The 18,720-nt window shown below is 37.1% G+C and overlaps 1 protein-coding gene and 1 long non-coding RNA gene across 4 annotated transcripts in view; one reads left to right on the forward strand and one right to left on the reverse strand.

The window, feature by feature from the left end:
* Window positions 1–16,026, forward strand: part of LOC127452966 (phosphatidylinositol 4-phosphate 5-kinase type-1 alpha-like) — a 35,169-nt gene extending 19,143 nt beyond the window's left edge. For 2 of the 3 annotated variants that reach the window (XM_051718899.1, XM_051718898.1), the window contains exons 8-17: window positions 100–399; window positions 1,629–1,852; window positions 5,888–5,971; window positions 6,061–6,109; window positions 6,221–6,302; window positions 6,388–6,549; window positions 6,739–6,877; window positions 9,925–9,987; window positions 10,601–10,688; window positions 10,797–16,026. In XM_051718899.1, the coding sequence (XP_051574859.1) occupies window positions 100–399; window positions 1,629–1,852; window positions 5,888–5,971; window positions 6,061–6,109; window positions 6,221–6,302; window positions 6,388–6,549; window positions 6,739–6,877; window positions 9,925–9,987; window positions 10,601–10,688; window positions 10,797–10,799 (1,194 nt within the window). In that variant the 3' untranslated portion in view covers window positions 10,800–16,026. Of the gene's footprint in view, window positions 1–99; window positions 400–1,628; window positions 1,853–5,887; window positions 5,972–6,060; window positions 6,110–6,220; window positions 6,303–6,387; window positions 6,550–6,738; window positions 6,878–9,580; window positions 9,654–9,924; window positions 9,988–10,600; window positions 10,689–10,796 lie in introns of those variants that run through there. The other variant, XR_007899340.1, reaches the window with a different exon arrangement.
* On the reverse strand, window positions 10,797–17,715 carry LOC127452967 (uncharacterized). The gene is made up of 2 exons (XR_007899341.1): window positions 17,284–17,715; window positions 10,797–17,209 (listed from the first exon to the last, which is right to left on the reverse strand). It is a non-coding gene; the product is annotated as an uncharacterized LOC127452967 (long non-coding RNA).
* Window positions 17,716–18,720: the final 1,005 nt, after the last annotated feature.

The raw sequence follows: 18,720 nt of genomic DNA on the forward strand, positions 1-18,720 counted from the left end.
ACATTTTGGGCCATGACACCACCTGTTGTTGATCTTACAATCATGCCTGAACTGGGATGTCCACAATATTCTATATTGTTTTCAAATTTTTCTCCTCAGAATTTGAATCAGAACAAGCGGACGTTGCTTCCAAAGTTTTACGGCTTGTATTGCGTGCAGGCGGGTGGAAAGAATATCCGTATCGTGGTAATGAATAACCTCTTGCCGCGCAGTGTGCCTATGCACCTCAAATATGACCTTAAGGGTTCCACATACAAGCGACGTGCCTCCCCTAAAGAGAGAGAGAAGACCGTCCCTACTTACAAAGACCTGGACTTCATCCAGGACATGCCCGAGGGCATCCAACTAGAACCAGACAACTACAACGCCCTCTGCAAAACCATCCAGCGAGACTGCCTGGTGAGCTTGCACATCTGTGTTTGGGTATTATTGCATATTAATTAGGATTATGTTTATTAGGGATGGGCAATATATATATTGAGTATTCATAATGTATTTGCAATGATTGTTCTGGCAATTTCAAATGAAGCAGCATCATGCATATCACAATTCATTTTATGTGCTTTGTTCATTAATGCGATGTGTCCATTACGTTTTCTTAAGCTGGTGTCTCATAACCTGACTCTAAACAACTCAATTTCAGACAAGGTTGTCACAACTACTGACTGTTTTGGTGAACTCTCACTTCCAGTCAGAGGTCTGTTACACTCACCAATTCAGAAGAGGGGTGACCGATAATACCAACTCCCTCTGACTTTCTCACCGATTTCTTGTCACTTGGAGCTCACTGAAATAACAACAGGAGTACCAAATTAACATAACAATTGTAATAGACTGAATAAAAGATGTTGATACTGTAAATGAAGCTATTGGCTGAAAATGGGAGGAAAAGTCGGCCAATATGAAGTTGAATTTTGAGATGGATCAATTGAATTAATTTGCTTCAATGAATCAGAACTGAGACTAAACAATTTGTTTGCGTCATAACTACAAATGCTCACTAAAGTCCCCATGTGGCACTTTCATGTACTGAAATGTTTTAGTAATAAATACAGGTAGGTAAATTTACTTGGATGTTTTGCTATACAACATAAATTACACACAGCCATACCTCAAAAGTGAATTTGGAAGCCGCCATGTTTTAAAAAAAGAATGTTGCTGACAAGCATGTGAGTGTACGTGCCTGACGAACGGACAGTAGTGTAGTTCTTATCTAGCAACTAGCAACATTTTAAAAAAAACACGGCGGCTTCAAAATTCCTGTTTGGGGTATGACTGTGTGTAATTTATGTTGTCGAAAAAAACGTTCAAGTGTCTTAAAAGTTATGTTTATCACAGACCTTATTTAACTTAAGAATCCAAAACTGCAATTATAAAAATGAATAGGAAAATCCCACGGCAACCTATGGCTCGAAAATGCTAATTCTTTTCCAGGTTTTTGGACCACAACCTGAACAGCTCTATAGCTGCTTAGTTGAAAAAACAAAAATTATTTTAACCCATTTCAGAGCAAATTCATAAATATCAAGAAATATATTGAAAATTATAACAAAGATAAAACAAAAATGCAAAATATATTTTTAGAAACATTTCACGGTCTAATGTTGATCCATATCTTTATTTGTCAGCTTCTGCAGAGTTTTAAGATTATGGACTACAGTCTGCTGGTGGGGATCCATAACGCGGATCAGGCATCTCGTGAGAGAATGGGTGTGGTGGAGGGCGGGGTGACAGAGGGAGCCGTGACACCGGACCACAGGAGACCGCAGGCTCAGAAAGCTCTATACAGCACAGCCATGGAGTCCATACAGGGAGAGGCCAAAGGGAAAGGAACCCTGGAAACAGAGGACCAGTCAGTCACCATCATATTATTCCACTCTTCCACCTTCTTTCTGTCTGATTTTCTCTCCATTAGGGATGCACTAATATCATTTTTAGAATACCAATACTTTGGTACTCGCCAATAATTATACCTGTATTTTTGTGATGTTATCATTTTCAAGTAGAGTACAGTGGGGCTGATGATTTATTTTACATTACATTATCTACTATTTCTTCTAAATGAAACTTCTGTCATCATTTACTCCTCGGACCCTATTTTAAGAGCGCTAGGGCTAAGCGTAGCACTATGCTTTAAGTTATTAGGGCAATGTCAGTTGGCATGGCCATGGTGTTTTGGTATTTTTGTGCAAGCATGTGCTAAGTCTAGGTGCAAATGGGTTTGGCGAAATTTCGTGTGAAACTAGCTAATGGGCTGGGTCAAGTGCAATTTAACTATAAGGTTCTTCTCCGTTTATTGCACCGTCTGCATCCTATTATATTGTCCAATCCCTCATAGCACATTCATAAGAATTTGGTCGTGTAAATTTACTGTATGCAATGAATTAGAAGAATAGAAATGTTTCTCTGACAGTGACACACTCCTTTTATAAAAAAAAAAATTATTCTCATCAGGATTTGGATGTAAATGTACGTTCTGTTAAATTACAGAGAATGTAAGTATTATTAATAATTTACATCTACTGATACACAAATCATGGCTAGTATTAACAGTGACTGTATCGGCACACACTTTTTTTTTCTTTTTTACTTCTTTTTTTTTATTGAAAATAAAATGTGAGTCTCTCCATACAATATATTTCATTTACAATTCCTAGCCATTGGTCCCTTGTTGGAGGGTCAGAATGCAATCGTTTATGAGTTATGACTTTCCTACTGCTTGCTAGAAGTATCTTTAATAAGTATTTTTCCTTCTCTAAAACAGTTTCTGGTATTTTCCCTAGATATAATGTCATGAATGAATATTCAAGCTCCTCTCCTACTATCTTTTCAATTTTACCCGCTACTTCTTGCCAAAAAGGTTGTATTTTCGGACAGGCCCAAAAAATATGACATGATTAGCCATTGAGGTTCCACATTGCCTCAGCACACACTTCACTTCTACTGGTGGTTTTGATTTAGAAAAATTAATTTATTGAAATACGAAAAAATTAATCCAAAAATATTTCTAAATTCAAATTACACTTCAAACGAAATGAAAATATAATCAAATTAACGAAGTGGTCAAAAAAATTATACCAAATCCAAACATTTTACTCTCTCCAACTTCCACCGGCTCCTTTTGCAGTAACTTAAAAATCACTCTATGACAACAGGTGGAAAACTACCAATACAAATTAGACCATAAATATTACTGTAAATAATAATAATAACAATGATAATAATAATAATGGAAAATAAACCATGACATATAGATAGTTTAACACAAATCTCTTTTGTGTCATAAAATGGTGATTGTCATAGACATAATTTGATGTTGCACTATATTTTCAGAGTTTGGACATGAACTTTATTACAACCTGCTGGTGGAATCTCCAAACTGCAAATGCAGGAACTGAGTTTGGACTTTGCGCTGAAAACTGACCTGCTTTTGAAACATCAGCGCAGTGACCTATTACTGTAGCAAATAGCAAATTGCGCTCTCCACCACTTCATTAACAAAAAACGGCCACAGTTTGCACACATACACCCACAGATATCACAAACACTCCTACCCTTTTCGCTGGCATGAAATTTGCACTGACAAATAGAGGTCGACCAATAGTGGATTTTACAGAGACCGATAATTAAGTTGGGCAGTACCTGCCGATAACCGATAAATCAACCGATAGTTTTTAAAATTTATACTGAATGAAAAAATAACGCTCCAAGTAAAATAGTGCTGAACTTTATTAAAAAAATAAACAGTACTGACTGAACCATGAAAATGTATTGTACTTTTTAAATGAAATAAATATATAAATATTAATATATGTGAACTAATATTCAAATTTTAAAGTCAGATGATTTTTAAATTGATGTTGTTTCCTTAGTCCACAAGAGGGTGCAATAAATACATAAACCATTCAGCACTGTTATTTTGTTGCACAGAACATTCCTATCCTGGCTGTTAAAAAAGAGCATTTCATTTTCAACTAATGTGCATAAAATAAATAAAAAGTTTTAGTCGGCCCATATTCTCAATTAAGTCAAAGTAAAATGAGGGGGTAAACGCTTCAATAGACAGTTTGCATGGTGTTACACTTGCACTGATTCCTACTACTCCAGACACAAGCTTCATAATAACAGCGAAATACCACATTGTTTTTTATTCAGTACAGTTGTATGTAGAGTAGCAATATTCACAGATAGCAATGGTATTCGGCTGAACTCGATTGTGAAGAGGATCAGTCTATAAGCACAGGCCAGGGGCTGTTCAAACAGATGGAACACAACAGACTGGAACCGAACGCAAGGATCTCGAGACACACATTTCCAAGTTGAACATCTTTCCTGACAAAGCATTTAAACAACTCATTGCTTAATCTGAGAAACGCTTATAAGAGAGCAAGACGCAATGGCCAAAGACCTCCACCAACTGTAAGGGGCTGTTCACACCAAACGCTTTTGCAACCATCCATTTTTTTTCTATGTTAACGTGTGCTAGACGAACATCTTTGTTTCCCTTTGTCTTTGTTTATTCAGCATCTCGAGCTGGAGTGCTGTTTTTTTAGATGATGTGTCTAATAAAAAGAACTTTAAAAGCATATTGAGACACCTGCGTTCTGAAAAACTGTATTTGCTGCACTGTGTCTAGACTTTTTTTAGCACAAGAATGTGATTGATCTGAAGTTATATTACAGTGAGGATAAAAAAATTGAATTGAAATCAGTGTTTCTGATTTGTTTATACATTTCTCTTGGCTGCATGAAGATTTCCTTTCTCATGTCACTAGCTTTAAATATGCAACTTAGCTGGCTAACGAATGCATAAACGTGACCAGCTGGATATAAACGAATGCAAATAGATGATTACAATTGTGACATTTAAACATTTGGGTAGGACTTGCGTGTATTTTTGTCACATTGTTCTAACCTCTTGAGGTTAGCTTTAATGTTAGCGTCCTCTCAGCCTTGTCGGCAAACATACTGCTGTTCTCTAATAATGCAGCATCTAGTCAACAAATTAATTACTTTATAATGATATGACAATGTTTACTGTAGTGTACTGTATACATACCTTTTCGTTGTTGATGTTTTAAATCCGCATCTGAAGTGTTCCACTCCATGCAGAGTGAAGTCTCACGTGTCAAAACAAACAAATTTTTTTTTTTTCGCCTCTATTGGCTGCTATCATACTGAATAATGACAGTGGACCCTTCCCAGCCACTCCAGCACTGGACGCAATGGGGAAAAACTATCGGTGTGGATTTTTGCCAAAAACCAATAGTTCCAGAAATCTGTTATTGGTGCCGATTAATCGGCAAAACCGATATATCGGTTGACCTCTACTTAAAATTAGTGCTCATACAAAAGATTTTCTTCTACAGAGCAGAAAAAGAGATATTTTAAAGAATGTTATGATCGCTGATTTTCACACAATAGCAGTGGAAAGTGACCCACTTTAAAGCTTAATAAAGCACCCAAATGTGTATTCTGAAGGCAGTCGATCACTTTGAATGGAACAGACCGAAATTTAAGTCGTTATTCACTTTCAAATCAGGTTAAATAATTACTGTATACAGTGCCCAAACCAAATATGGCATGGTTTATATGTTTTGTAACCTCTCATTCACTCCTAACCTGCCAAAAAATAAATAAAAAATGATCGCAGGAAGACAGGATCATACCTGTTTGACTTACTGTAGAAATGCTCTCTAAAAAACAGTCAGACGTCTGTGAAACTACTCCAAGCACAGAAATTCCAATGTGTCTTCCTGTTCTGTCCTCTTTTAATTTTTGAATTGTTATCTGTATCCCACCCTCTAACACTTTGTATGGATTCTTCATTGCATGTTTTGTGGCTGTAATATACGGTTGTCACGTGACTTTCCTATTTTTGCCTGTAGATGTGGAGGAATCCCAGCACGCAACAGCAGAGGAGAGAGGATTCTGGTTTATATTGGGATCATCGACATCCTGCAGTCGTACAGGTGACCACTGGACTAACTATATTTTTGTCTACATCTTCACATGTATGCGAACATCATTAATCTCTCCTTTATTAAATTTTTTCTTACAGATTTATTAAAAAAATAGAGCACTCCTGGAAGGCTTTGGTCCATGATGGGGTAAGTCTTAAGTCCCTGTATGTTACTTTACAACTGATATTAAGACTTTTTTTGCAATAAGAAGTTTGCCACTATGTAAGATAAATAGCGTTGTGAATATTTGTGTTGTAGGACACAGTCTCTGTGCATCGGCCAGGATTCTATGCTGAGCGATTCCAACGTTTCATGTGCAACACAGTTTTTAAGAAAACACGTACGTCTCTAAATCATGTCTTGATCTTGGTCATTGAGCCTGCAGTCTCTTCATGATGTCATCATCCTGCACTCTCTGTCCCCAGTAAAGTCATCCCCGTCAAAGAAGAGTCGAGGAGGTTGTTCCAGTGTTGTGAGACGACTTCCTGTGGGTATCGGTGCTCCTGCCCCCAGTGGACAGACGGTCGCTGACGCCAGACTCGTGTACCGTACTCATCTTAACCAGGCTGATACAGAAGGAGAGAGCAGTGAGTGTGACTTAATTAAATGTATGAAATATTTGGGGACCATTTCTGTAGAAAAACTGGGTTGTTGCATTTTAAAATGTTGTTGTGCATGTTTTTTCATGCCAAAAATTTAGACTTGCTGTGAGTTGGGCTTTATATTATACTTGGGTGTTAAATCAAATGAAATCACTAAATGTTTGTTAATCTCAGATATGCAGCCAGGCAGACCTGACCTGCTCCCACAGATGGATCCTTTGGCTGGAAGCTCCAGTGAGTTTGCAGTGACAAATCTGTCCAACTCCTTACCGGGCAGCACAGGAAGGACATCATCATCATCGCCTCCTCAAAGGTACCTCCACACAACATATCATGACCCCATTTACACCTGGTATTAAGATGCGTTTTGATTGATCTGATTCAGATCCAAATGGGGTCTAAAACATTTTGTGATCGGATCACAAAAACCACATACGGAGGTCAAAAACACACATTTGAGGAGTAAACGCTATCTGTTCTGATGTGTCCTGGACAGCAGTTAAGCAACACCTCTTATCTGTCAACCAACTGCTGCGTTAAAACAGGAGTTTAAACTTTGTCCGTTACATGAAGCTTTAATAGGAAATAACCATTCGATCGGAAAATTTTAAAAAGTGGATACATTCACAAGCACAAGAACTTCACAGATCTTCTTCAGTGTGTCTGATATCAACATGCAGGGACACTTATGAGAAGCACACAGAACTTTCTTTGTCTTTTCTGACTGTTTTGCGGTTTATTATTATGCAGTAACACACTGAAATAGTGATTGTTATATGTCGTCGTGAAATCAAAGACCCTTCCCTCGAAATCCAAAAATAATTGATCACAGGAAATGCATTTAATCAACCAGGTGTAAATGGTGATGTGTCTCACCTAACCAAATCATGTGATCAAATCACTCGAGACGCATCTTAATACCAGGTGTAAACGGAGGGTCTCTTTTACTTTTAAAGGTGCACTTAGTAATTTTATGAAGTATGTCTAATAGGGGTGTTACGGTACATGTATTCGTCCCGAACCCTCACGGTACTGACGTCACACATGTAGTCAGACAAAGAATAGTCAACATCTGAGTCAGTCACAGGCGATTCACTCCAAACCAGAAGGGGGTGCGCACGGTAATGCAACGCTGTTGCTAACCACCACAACAGGAAAAAGAGCAGAAGAAGAAGAGACCATCTACGCACCAACCCAAAACAATAATGGCTTCTCCTAATGCACAAGTTTTATTTTTCATAATTTTATTAATTTTGTACTTTTATAACACAAGAGATGATTTTCAGTTTTGTAGCTGATTGTGACCAAATACCTTTTGTTTTATATCAACCCTACAAAAAAATATGGCCTATGCAAGAGTGCATTCTGTTTACTGCTTAGTGCTTAATACACTATAGGAGGCTGTTCTTTACCAACTACCTCGGGGACTAAATGCCGCTAGGTGGAACAAACTGTAATTTGCACTACTGTCTGTTCAAAATAAATGAAAAGAAACCTAGCATTTGGGATTTGGTGCTTTTTCCTGTTGTACCGAACTCGTATCGAACCGTGACCCCAAAACCAAGGTACGTACCGAACTGTAACTTCTGTGTACCGTTACACCCCTAATGTTTAAGTATGGCTTACACTGACACCTAGTGGCCTGGATGCTGCATAATTCAAACACAGTAGGTTTCAGTTAAAAACGCCATTGTAGAAATTCACTTTGCACAGTAAACCAGGATTAATTTTATCCATGAATAAAAGTGTCCAATAACAGGGTAGTTACTGAGATTAGTATTCAGCTGGTCATGTGATGCTAACATGGCTCCCGCCATGAGGTGCCCCTGCCCCATGTAGGGATGCCGCGATTATACGGTTTCACAGTTAACTGCGATTAAAAATGTCACGGTTAATTTAACCACAAGAATTTAGAATCCACGGTTAAAACCATGAAATGCTTTATTTAGAAGTGGCAAAAATAATATACATAATGTATAAATATATAATATAAAAGAGTTATTTATAAGCTTTTGTAAGCCTAAATGTGAAAACTCTTGTGCCTGTGTGGGTACTGGAGCTGTTGCTATTGTTACGGACGGTGGTGCTTAGCCAGGAGTCGCGGACTGAATGTGCACTTTCAATTCAGAGTTCACGTGCAACTACACACAAACTCCAAAATATAACAGAAGAATTCGATCTACCAGACTCGTATCCACCAAAAAAAGCATCTTAAATTGGCTGTTTGGGAGCATTTAAATGAGTGACTGTAGACGACGGATGTAAACAAGCAGACAGAAGTCATAAAAAGAAACACATTCTACAAATGGGACTGGATGCTCCACTAGTCATCCAACAACAAACTAGTAAGTTTAATATTTTTAGCTGTGGTGCTTTTAAAGTGATGAATTAAAAGATGCTACTTTTTGTAATGTTTAAGCATGCTAACAGCGTCCGGTGCATTGCTTGCAGTTACTATTGGCGAGTAACTTTGAAAAGTTGCGTCTTTTTATCCTCATTATTTAAAGCGTTGTTTCTGTGCAAATTCATCGCGTTCAATAATAAATGTCAATTTTAGTCATGATCAGACTTTAAATTGTCTGCTGTGAGCAATGTTCCCATTATTATGCACAGTCCACAGGTTTATTTGTAAGGTGTTGTGGACATATTTTTATAGAGTCTGTTGCCGATTCTTTATGTTCGGGTGTCTGACAGACAAAAACTGTTGGATGCCTTGAATTAGGCTACACATTGCGCACCCACAGTAGTCTTAAATTTACACACTTTTGAAGCACTCTGGTTACACTGAAGCACATCACTGAGCTCAGGTGTCGCGCCCTAGAATGGAGCGTCTCTTATTAAATACCTCCTATTTATTTTTGGTGGGATGCCCTTAGCGTCCACATATCCCCCAGAAATACGTCCACTAAGATGTTCAGTTGTGATATGATATGCATTTTTTGGCATCAGTGCTGTTGTATAATAAGAAAAATTGCAAATAATAGTAAAACCGGTTAACCGTGATTTTTTTTCTCAGATGGTAATCTCACCGTCATAAACTCACACCGCGGCATCCCTAGCCCCATGTAGATTAAAAGAGCTTTTATAAGGTAACTGATATGACTGAACTCTACATCTCACGAGTGTCATGATTTTATACATATGTTTCAAAATTACTATTAATTTCTTTAGAAGAAAAATTTTTTAAATGAAGAAATAAAATATTGAGTGTACCTTTAACCTATGTGGTTACTTTCATGTATTGTAGTTGTCTCCTTTTTTCTATCTGATTTTCTTTTTTTTTTTTTTCACCTCTCTCATTATAAATCTATTCCACGCGGTTTCACTCTCCCTTGTTTAATTACGGCTGCTCACTTACAGGTCAGTAGGAGTGGAGGTGCATAAATCTGCTACCACAGAGCCTGACAACAACGCCCCCTTCAGGTAAAACTAAACACACACCAAGTTTTCATGTCAACAACCCTAATGGATAAACTGTGGAGGTCAATATTTACTCATCCCCATGTCGTTCCAAACTTGTCTGCTGTCATTTTTTCTGTGGAACAAAAAAGGAGAATCTTTGAATTATCTTCATACAGCTCTGATGGAAAAACAGACCGAAATTAATTCGTAATTTATCGTCATGCTGTTGGCCCAGGTTGGACATCAATGACACCAAACGTCAGTGGTTCTCGAGTGTCTCATGAGCAAATGTCTTTGACGTCAAACCTCATGCACTTGAATAATGTGAATAAAGAATATTCATATGAATGACACATGAATTTCTTTCGTTTATCACACAAAGCTATTGTATGGTTCCAGGAGATTTGAAATATAGCTCACAAGTCATATGGACTTCATTTATGGTGCTTTTTTGTCCTTTATGGAGCTTCACAGATGTTGTATGAACTGTTGTATGAAATGGAGATGCTTCCAAATTCTCCTTTTGTGATCCACAGAAAGAATAGCAGTTTACAAGTTTTGTGAGTTAATAGTGACAGAATTGTCTCTTTTCTGATGAACTTGCCATTCATCTCTTTCTCTCTCTTTTTTACAGCACTGGAGCTGAATGCTTTGATGGGCAGTTAAACAATGAAGACGCCATTTCACTTAAAGTCATCATCCCAGAAACTGACATTTGTTTTGTAAGTGTCATTTGAGTCAGTTTACCTATGTACCAAAAATGCATTCATTCTGATAAAAAGAATCCTTTACTGTTAAATGAAAGTCCAAAATATTTTCCTTTTTTTCAGTAAAAGCAGAGCAGACTTATTACAGAGGCGAATTTGAACAGAAGAGATGAGTGCACAGAAACTCAAGGAAGATGATGGGTGCCTCTGAGCGCTGGTATGAAGGGGTTTTTTCTCTGAATGGGAGCTTTGGAAAGAACTACGGGTGCTCAGCACAAGAGATAATGAGATATATTTTATAGAAGAGAGAAAGAGAGGGAATAACAAGAAAGCCACAGATGAAATTGGTTTGATGGCTTTCCTCTCTCTTTCTCTAACCGCACAGGTGATGCTGCTAAAGATCTTTTTAACCACAAACTTTAAACAAAATCATGAGAAATGATGTTAGTTCTCAGTCTCACATTTACCACACTTGCTCTCAAAACAGAGCATGCAGAAATGCACAAACTAATTTTCTTAGCCTAGTGCTGGGAGAAGACACACATATAAAACATGCAGTTAGTCAGCACCACTTTATATTATTCTGGATTTGGAGGCTTTATTCAGGATATCTGTTGCATAAATCTTTATTAGTGTAGCTCTTTATTTATATAGGTCTTTAAACCTGTAGATTCTCTCTGAACTGGTGTGTCTTGGATTAATGGCTGCTAGCGGTCTAGTGTATTGATCTCAGAACACAACTTTTGCTTTATGCTGTGATGTTGTGTGTGTAGAAAGATAATTTTTTTGCTTATTTTTCTTCAGTCATGCCTATATATACTTGAGAAGGCTAATGATGACTTTTTCATTTTTTGAGTTAAACTGATGAGAGCATCTCATTGGTGGGATTTTCAGCTCTTTCTGCATTGAGACAGCATGTGCCCTTGAATAGACAAAAACTGACCAAATATGATTCCCACTTTGTTAGAAATGCATTTGAATGTTATAGATAAGCATTTATAATAGAGTATCTTCTATAAGGTCCTGCATAGATGCCTAGTATTTCATGGTGGGTGCCAATGTTTCTTCCATGATTGCCTTCTGTATTTAAGGTGCCACTCAGTTGATTTAGTTCTTCTGCGTTAAGTTTTTCCTCTTCATTTTTGATGCCTGAATTTGCCTTTGCATCTCTATGCATCTGTCTTTTGAGTTATTTTCTCTCTCTCTGCCAACGGCAAGTTGCCCCTCCATATTTAGACCAATTAACTGTCAAAGTAGAGAAATGGACGGACATGCTTGCACGTCATACTCTGATCTTTTTAATGCATATTCTGCTGCCATGCCAGGGCTCCCTGGAATTTCCATGTACTGTATTGTGTATATAGTTCTGTAAATATTCCTTCTGTATTCTTGTACGTGTCATAAAATGCTAATAATGTGCACAGCAGCTATTTTTAACTAACTCCTTAATGAGTTGACTGACTAATTGATGTGCCATGACATCTTCCAATCATCTGCCTTAATGCAGCTCTTGAAAGCAGTGCTTTGGTATGAAAACACTCATTTCTGCTGGATACAGAAATTACATGGCCTCCAAACACACGGACCAACATGGATCTGCATAAGGTCACTTCAGATGTACATGCTACAGATGATTTTGATCCGCAATGCATGCATTTTTCCTAGTTACTTGTGCTTTCATACTAACCTATTTTCATACTAAACCTTTTGTCTGGTATTACACAATCATATAATATGTAAAGAAGACTGACAAGCCTTCCAGCAATTTGAATTTAAGGAATGTGAGCTGAAATTACATATTAATGAGTTGTATTCTCTGTACATGAGAAATCTACAACTGACTCCCAAAAGCACACAACATGATTTGTATCTACAGAACCTTTCCTAGGTACAGTTTAACCCTGAGAATAAACTAATCATTTAAACAAACTGAATAAAGAAAAAAGGGTAGACAATGGACACTATAAGGGCACATGTGAAAATTTTAGTTAACAGAGGAGCTGGAAAGGAACCCAAGGAGCCTTTGGCACAGTGTAAGCTTTCTGATAAATCGGCCTTCCCATTATCTAAACAATACAGTTTCTGTCTCTCATCACTTAGATCAGAGGAAGTAGTTTTAAATGGGGCCCATCATTTGACATTACTTTCACTTTAAGTGCCCTACCATGCGTTTGTCCTTGGCTGTTACTCAATTGTATGAGCTGATTTCAGACGTTCAGAGGCCCGGATGCCTCTGCCACACAGATCTGTGACTGTGCAGTCTTGAAGTATTTAGAAGAAGTGCTGACTGTATTGGACTGAGTCTTGAACAATACTTCTGTGTTGTCCCTATTGAAAACAGTTGGTTAATTGCATTCTCACAAAAGCATTAGTGTGGGACTGAAGTGATCTTTTGCCAAGGATTTGCCTTTGGGTGACCTGAAGAGAAGTTTTCATGCAAATTGAATATGCACCTGAAGTACATTGACAGTCTTTCCCAGGACTGGTATTGAAGACAGTACAGAATAACCTTCTATCTTCACAGTGGATGCAGTAGTTGGATGCAGTAGTTATGCACATTCAAGATGTTTTTATATATATATATATATATGTAAGAAATCAGATTGTTGAAGTTACAGACAGAAGTCAATCAGTTTTATGCTGAAGTAACGGCAAATATTGGGTTTTGTTTGTCGATTGGGGAAAATGTATTTATTATTTGCTTTGCTCTTTAGGTTTGGATCATTTCAATGTATTTTGTTTTCTCATTTTGTAATTCAAGTTTTGTCATATGTCTCACATTAAATGTTGTACAGAACATTTTGTTAATTCTCCTTAATGCTGCACAAAACTTAATATGGCTGGTGATAATAGCAAAACTTGTCTAGCCCACAGCCAGTTTTGTTTACTAAATACTATAACAGAACTCCTAGTTTTCCTCTGCAATTATACATTAAAGGATTTGTTTCAATATTTATTTAGCCAATGATCTTACAAACAGAAATAAATGCAGGTAAAGGAATATTTTCTGGTTCAATACGTTAAAATTTAATTAAAATTAATTTAGACTCGCCCCTCCTTTTCTTTAAAGAAAGCAAAAAATGGGTTTCTGAGGCACTTACAATGAAAGTGAATGGGGGCCAATTTGTAAACTTGAAAATATTCACAGTTTCAAAAGTATAGCCACAAGACATAAACAATATGCTTGTTAACATGATTTTAGTGTGATAAAATCACTTGCTAACCTTTTCTGTGCATCCAATTTTAGAACTTTGTTGCTACGACAACGCAACACCATAAACCCAGAATACCTAAAATGTTGATTTAAACAACTTTACAGCTTAAATAATGCACAAGTTTTAACAGAAGAATTAATGTAAGTGGTTTTATAAAATTATAAGCTTCACAATTCTGCCTTTTAAACACTTCACAATTGGCCTCATTAAATTCCGTTGTAAGTGCATCAATGTAACCTAGATTTGTGCTTTTTTTAATGAAAAGGATGGATGTATATACATTCTGAGATGATATTCTTCTCACCACAATTGTACAGATCAGTTATCAGAGTTACTGTAAGTTCGAACCAGTCTGGCCATTCTCTGCTGACCTCTCTCATCAACGAGGCTTTTCCATCTGCAGAACTGCCACTCACTGGATGTTTTTTGTTTTTGGCACCATTCAGAGTAAATTCTAGAGACTGTTGTGCGTGAAAATCCCAGGAGATCAGCAGTTACAGAAATACTCAAACCAGCCCGTCTGGCACCAACAATCATCCATGCAATTATCTAATCAGACAATCATGTGGCAGCAGTGCATAAAATCATGCAGATATGGGTCAGCAGCTTCAGTTAATGTTCACATCAACCATCAGAATGGGGAAATAATTTGATCTCAGTGATTTGAACTGTGGCATGATTGTTGGTGCCAGACGGTCTCTAGAATTTACTCCGAATGGTGCCAAAAACAAAAAACATCCAGTGAGGGGCAGTTCTGTGGATGGAAACGCCTTGTTGATGAGAGAGGTCAACAGAGAATGGCCAGACTGGTTCAAACTGATAAAGTCTACGGTAACTCAGATTATTTTTAATTTTTTGTGTGTGGTGATGAACATTGTGCCACAAATGCTGTCAGTTGAGCTTAACTTTTATTGAACCCAGAAGATTCCTTTAACTCTTCTGCCTTTTTTTTTTTCTACACTGTCACTAAACCTGAACTCATTAAGTAATGGATGATCATTAGTTACTGTCAGAGATTGCATATTCACATTTAACTCTGTAGACTTTTGTGTGAAGTTTCTGCATTGTCAGATATTTAATAAAATGTTTTTTTTTTTTTTTTATTAACAGTACCCAAATTAACAACTTAACATTACAATATAATTTGTTTGAATTGCAAGATTACAGTAGAGTTTCCCCTCTTTGTTGAATGTTCTGTAGTGATGAAAACATCACTTTTATAAAAATGGCCTAAAAATGCACAATTGTAATTCTCTTAAACCAAGTGACATTTTGTGGTGTCTTTTATGTGCTTGGTAAAACACCTGTTTTAATGCTTATTAAGACCTTTTTTTTTAAATGAAATTGATTTGATTGTTATTTTCTTAAGAAACACACAGTTACCTTTGTCATCTCTCAGCTGGCTAAGTTGACTTGTGGGGTAATTTTTTGGAGGGGTGGAAATCCAAGCACACCGGTGTAGTCAATTGGTGTTTTTTTTTTTTGTTTTTTTTCATCCTTCACAATTCAGGTCTCACTCTCATTCCTTTTTGTGTGGTATCTGTTCGCTGCCCTGTGACCAAAACACAAATCAGTGTCTGTTTTTATGAGTTACAAATTATTATAGGTCTTGCTGGGATTCTACTCCTGTTAAACCGCACTAAACGTCTTTACTCACACAGTATGTTGTCTTAAACAATAATCCCAAAAGTGATGCTGTTGATCTTAGACCAACATTCTTCATACGCTTTAGTCCCTGTAGGGCTTTGTCCAGTGTTTTGAAACTTTATTGAGCAGATTTGTGTAAAGTAACTACAGTGAAACCGATACTTGCACTACAGATACATCAGTTGTGCACTGTGCACACAGGATCAAATGCTGACAACCCAGACACTAAACAGACAACCAACTTATTGCAATAGAAATTATTCTGACAACATATTTAATTCACATACGTGATTGTATTTATTAAGAAATGTCTTGTTTTTCTTCTTTTTTTACCTTGTGGGCCTGAATGAATTTTTAAATTCTCTATGTATATGTAGATGATTGTATTGTATAATCTGTCAGAAAGTAATTTCTGTAATCTAAGTAGTATGCATTTTATTTTGGATGGAAGGGAAGCTCTTGACAGTATAAAAATGTTTGTTTTTTATGTGTTTACGGTGTGTTCATGGTAAATATTCATATTCACCATCAATCTGTGAAAGCTCTTCAGGAACAATGACTGATGACTATATTTTTACCTGGTCTTTATAAAACATATAATTTGTATACAGTGTTGGGTAACGCTACTTTTAAATGTAACTCGTTAGAATGTTGCGTTGCTCCTTAAAAAATAACTAAATTAATTTAACGTGCATGTTGATGCAACATGAATGGAAACGTTTTTAATGCTACCAAAATGTCTTCAAAACTTTGTTTCAGGAATCAAATTACTTGTTTATTACAGAACAAAAATGTTGAATATTTCAAGAAATGAAGACATTTTCTCTGCATACACAATCGATGTAGAACGTTGCTTGCAGCCACTGATCCAGAGTCAGCTTTTCTCACCCCATTCTCCCAGTCACAGGGAGCTCTAACACGGAGCAGTTCGGCTGCTTAAGTCAGTGAATTGAGCAAATATTTCACCCTGTGTATCATTCCGTGGCCAGTAGAAGACTTGTCTTGCCTAAACACGTTTACTGATTTTCTTTAATGCAGCGTGTATTTACACATGAATCAATCATGTTTTACTCAACCGAATGTTGAATGTTAAATGCTTTAACACAGAGCAGTTCTGATGCAAACTGATCCTGGAGAAGTAGTTACGGGCAGCTTTAAAACAAAGCAATTCGGATGCATAAACAGTCAGCGATCATTCCACATTGTATGTATCTGTATAATCATGCCGTGGCCATGGGAAGACTTATCCGGCTTATGCCTGTGCTATATTATACCAGGAAAATGTGTTTACACACTTTTAAATGCAGCCTACATGAATCAGTCACGAGAATCAAAGTATCACTTACCCGAATGTTACATTTTTGACAAAATATTGCCTTATGAGAACACATTTCTTAACTTTTGCTGTGATTGTCACGACAATGGCAAAGTTTATGACGGCTGCTCATTTAAGCTCCAGTGCACAAAAAAATCCACCGCTGCAAATTATGAGTACAACTGGATTCCACTGAAGCCTTCAGATTTACATTCCTTTACCAGCAATATTTTGCCATTTTTTAAACATAAATCTCAGGGTGGACTAAAAGAAGACTTGTTGTGCTCTGCCCATCACTGATAAGCATTGCTCATACTCTCTAGAACTAAGATGCCCATCATGCACACACATACTACAAACTTCATTGAACATCTCTAGTAAACCTCCCACTGTCTAGAACTACAATACCCATCATGCACACACATACTACAACTTCATTGAACATCTCTAGTAAGCCTCCCACTCTCTAGAACTACAATGCTCATCATGCCCCTACTCGAAGTTTGCACACTTTTACTCCTGATTTATCACAGTACGGGGAAAGGAGAGGTGTACAAAAGCAATGCGTTACTTATTTAAAAAAATAACTCCGATATTATGGTCCAATATAAGAATATTGCATTACTTGTTACTCGGAAAAGTAATCTATTTACGTAACGCACGTAACTTTTATCGCGTTACCCCAACACTGTTTGTATATAAGCAAGTCGCGGAAATGCCTTTTTCTCGTGTGGTGTTTGCAGTATGTTTCCTCTACCATCTTTCAGTAATGTGGTGGTGGTGTTTTTTTTCACATCATCTTTCTGATAAAAAATAAAAAAACACAAAAATATTTTCCAAACTTTTGTTGAATTGTGATGTTTTTTCTCCCTATTCAGAATCAAATGAACTGCTACTAAACATACCTTGCAAATAAAATTGAAATGAAAACCTTTGAAATAAACATTTGATAAAATTTGTTGAAAGAGCACTAGAGACTGTGTGGAAAATTATAGTTAAACATCATGAACTACATTTCCCATCATTCCTATCGCTCAGTGTTATGCTGCATTCATGTGCTATTGGAATGATCCTACGTCCCACTCTGAAGTAATTACGAGTATATTGCGTTCACATGCTTTGTTGTCAGAAAGAACAGGAAACATGGATGACGCCAAGTTCATTCATACATATTTCTTGAGGAACTTTTATTTTGACACCATAATACATATTACTCAGCTTGCTGACGATAATGGAATTTTGGTCAAATACAAGCTATTTTCACAATGTAAAAATTTACAACATGCATATAAAGTTTGCTGAAAAAACATAAATAATAATAATAATTCGTTACATTTATATAGCATTTTCTAGGCACTCAAAACGCTTTATATAGTATAGGGGGAATCTCTGCAACCACCACCAGTGTGCAGCATCCACCTGGATGTTGCGACGGCAGCAATAATGCACCAGAACACCCACCACACACTAGCTATTGGTGGAGAGGAGAGTAGAGTGATGTTGCCAATAAGGTCCAATGGGAGGAATTTAGCTAGGACACCGGGCTTATACCCCTACTCTTTATGAGAAGTGCCCTGGGATTTTTAATGACCACAGAGAGTCAGGACCTCGGTTTAACATCTCATCCGAAGGATGAATATGACCAAAACAGCAAGTGCTAAAAATTAGCTGTATTTAGAAAAATTAACAAAACCTGTCATTCACTACAGAAACTGTACTCTCCTCTGCCACGTTGAAAGTTTAGGACTCCTCCCATCTCGGCAACTCGGTATCATCTAGAATTCCGTGTTTCCCACTTGAACTTCCGACTTTGCTGTTTCATTCCTGTGCTCAGAACTCGCAATAGATCTTTTTCACACGCTGAGGTTTG

Source organism: Myxocyprinus asiaticus, chromosome 15, assembly GCF_019703515.2.
Source record: "Myxocyprinus asiaticus isolate MX2 ecotype Aquarium Trade chromosome 15, UBuf_Myxa_2, whole genome shotgun sequence".
In the NCBI taxonomy this organism is placed as follows: Eukaryota; Metazoa; Chordata; class Actinopteri; order Cypriniformes; family Catostomidae; genus Myxocyprinus; species Myxocyprinus asiaticus.